The sequence below is a fragment of the Procambarus clarkii genome, chromosome 4, assembly GCF_040958095.1.
Source record: "Procambarus clarkii isolate CNS0578487 chromosome 4, FALCON_Pclarkii_2.0, whole genome shotgun sequence".
NCBI classification, from domain to species: domain Eukaryota; kingdom Metazoa; phylum Arthropoda; class Malacostraca; order Decapoda; family Cambaridae; genus Procambarus; species Procambarus clarkii.
This window is the reverse complement of record NC_091153.1, coordinates 56916635-56919791: the sequence shown is the minus strand read 5'-3', so window position 1 is coordinate 56919791 and position 3157 is coordinate 56916635. Positions and strand designations below refer to the sequence as shown.

General features: G+C 47.9%; 1 protein-coding gene across 1 annotated transcript; it reads right to left on the bottom strand.

Moving 5' to 3' along the window:
- Window positions 1-1662: 1662 nt before the first annotated feature.
- Window positions 1663-2589, bottom strand: LOC138371775 (golgin subfamily A member 6-like protein 25). Its single transcript, XM_069336800.1, has one exon. The coding sequence runs from the start codon at window positions 2587-2589 to the stop codon at window positions 1663-1665; it is 927 nt and encodes a 308-aa protein (XP_069192901.1).
- Window positions 2590-3157: the final 568 nt, after the last annotated feature.

Sequence of the window (3157 nt, the reverse complement as noted above, 5' to 3'; positions counted from 1 at the left end):
CTCAGGTGCTACTTCGGGAGATATGGTGCAGTTGTCAGTGTGCGGGTGAACACGCTTTCCTTGGAAAGATATGCTGGGCGGCGGACGAATATTCGTACCTTAAGTATGCGCCTGCGGTCGGATATCCCGTCTTCTGTCCGGCTGCTGGGTTACTACGTCCGGGTGTTTTATGCCCAGCAGCCCCGTACTTGTTTCCAGTGTGGCCAGCTGGGGCATCAGGCTGCCCTGTGCTCAGAGGCCCCTGCTACTCCTGTCAACTTGTTCAGGGAGGAGGATTTCCCGCTGCTCCTTGTTGAGGTGGATTCCATGGGTGAGGATGTGGACGTCCCATTGGCTGCTACAGATTCCCCTGCGTTGCCCGACGGTCCTCCAGATGGTGCGGCCCCTCCTCCAGGTGTTTCGGCGTCGTCGGCTGATCTTCCTGCCCCTGTCGCTGTCCCAGCTGCTCCCATGGGTCCCTGAGGGTGACGTGTCCGTTGGTTGCTGCGGGGCCCTGTGGGGCTGCCAAGGAAGCTCCAAGTGTGCTGCCCGTCGCCCGGCCCCGTGGGGGAAAGCCCGTCCCAATCGTCTTGGCCTCCGGCGTGGCGTATGATAGGAAGCAAAACCCTTTGTCGTTTTACTTTGTTGACCGCGTGCAGCCTGTTCCGTGGTGCCCCTCGACCGTCTGGGTTCCGTAGGCTCGGTGTTTTGTTGTGGGTGTGCTGGACTTGATGCCTGATCCTCGTACGGCCCATGCTCACCCTGTTTCGTACAACATCATGTTGCTTTGGGAGGAGTATTGTATTCGTTTCCCGGCGGTGGAGTGGCCGGAAAAGTATGAGCAATTGGAGTAGTTTGTGTGATTGTTGTGTGTTTAGTGTGTGCATGGGACGTATGGTATGTTCTGCTATGTGTTATATTTATTGTGCGCCCTTCAGGCCGGTGTTCTGTTTAGTTTTCTCATGTCCCTGTTTCTTGTGTTTTATATTTTTTAACGTGCTCTGCGTGTAGATATACCACTTACTGATTATCTGTTCTTGTTATGATTCTGTTGTGTTATGTGCCCTTCTGGCTATGATGTTTGCCCTCTTGTGTTCTGTGCTTGTGCCTCTCCTTTTATTTCTTGCACTGCCTGTGGTTAGTTGTGCATGTTCTTGTTTATTGTTTGTGTTGTTATTGCGCCACGTGTGGCTTATGTTTCTATTTCTTGGCTTGTTGTATATTTTGTAATTTTATGATTTTATATTATTGTTTTTTGTTCTCCTTATGCTTTCCCTATGTGTTATGTTTGTTTTGTGATATGTGTTATTGTGTTTTGTGTATTGCTAGTCTGTTTATGCTATTTTCTCTCGTGTTCTGTTGATGTTTGTTGTTTTTGTACTGTGCTGTCGGTCCTTCTGGCCGGTGGTTTTTTGTTTTGCTTATTTTGTTTCTTCTGTTCTTTTTATTGTATTTATTGCCTTATACTTGCATGCTTGCATGTAAAAAAAAAAAAATAAAAAAAAATGTATAAGTGGGTTGATGATGCTGTTGAAAAGGCATTATGGTCTTTTGGAGAAATATCTTGGCGCACTCACCTACTGTAATCTTTGCACATCAATATTTCCAATATTAGTTGCAATAACAGGAGTAGTCGTAGCAGAAGTAGTAGTAGCGGCGTTATTTATTGAAGCAGTATCAGCTTCAGAAAGGCCCGAAACGAAGTGGAACATGGAGCTCACGAAGTGAAACATCGAGCTCACGAAGTGGAACATGGAGCTCACGAAGTGGAACATCGAGCTCACGAAGTGAAACATGGAGCTCACGAAGTGGAACATCGAGCTCACGAAGTGAAACATCGAGCTCACGAAGTGAAACATCGAGCTCACGAAGTGAAACATCGAGCTCACGAAGTGGAACATGGAGCTCACGAAGTGGAACATGGAGCTCACGAAGTGGAACATCGAGCTCACGAAGTTGAACATGGAGCTCACGAAGTGGAACATGGAGCTCACGAAGTGGAACATCGAGCTCACGAAGTGAAACATCGAGCTCACGAAGTGAAACATCGAGCTCACGAAGTGGAACATGGAGCTCACGAAGTGGAACATCGAGCTCAGGAAGTGAAACATCGAGCTCACGAAGTGGAACATGGAGCTCACGAAGTGGAACATCGAGCTCACGAAGTGAAACATCGAGCTCACGAAGTGGAACATGGAGCTCACGAAGTGAAACATGGAGCTCACGAAGTGGAACATGGAGCTCACGAAGTGGAACATGGAGCTCACGAAGTGAAACATGGAGCTCACGAAGTGGAACATGGAGCTCACGAAGTGGAACATCGAGCTCACGAAGTGAAACATCGAGCTCACGAAGTGGAACATGGAGCTCACGAAGTGAAACATGGAGCTCACGAAGTGGAACATGGAGCTCACGAAGTGGAACATCGAGCTCACGAAGTGAAACATCGAGCTCACGAAGTGGAACATGGAGCTCACGAAGTGGAACATCGAGCTCACGAAGTGGAACATGGAGCTCACGAAGTGGAACACTAACATTCAGAAACGCTCTCGCTTGCCTGTTGCCGCCCAGTTTCTCTTGAACCAGTTGATACATGTATGGGATAGTCATAGTCTGAGAAACTCAGGAATTCTTTACTTGACACCCTGAGTTGCTGAGGACTCATTTACTCACCACCGTGTGACGCTGAGGACAAATTTACTCAACACTGTGTGTAGCTGAGGTCACATTTACTCAACACCGTGTGAAGCTGAGGACACATTTACTCCCAACGTGTGTAGCTAAGGACACATTTACTCACCACCATGTGAAGCTGAGGACACATTTACTCACCATCGTGTGAGGCTGAGGACACATTTACTCAACACCGTGTGACGCTGAGGTCACATTTACTCACCATCGTGTGACGATGAGGACACATTTACTCAACACCGTGTGACGCTGAGGACACATTTACTCACCACCGCGTGACGCTGAGGACACATTTACTCAACACCGTGTGAGGCTGAGGACACATTTACTCAACACCGTGTGAGGCTGGGGACACATTTACTCAACACCGTGTGACGCTGAGGACACATTTATTCATCACTTAACACGTGACCAGAGCTACTCAACAAGTTTTTATTTTTGTCAAATATCCAGAGTCGTCACTGTGATTTCTAGCTGTAAATTTAAA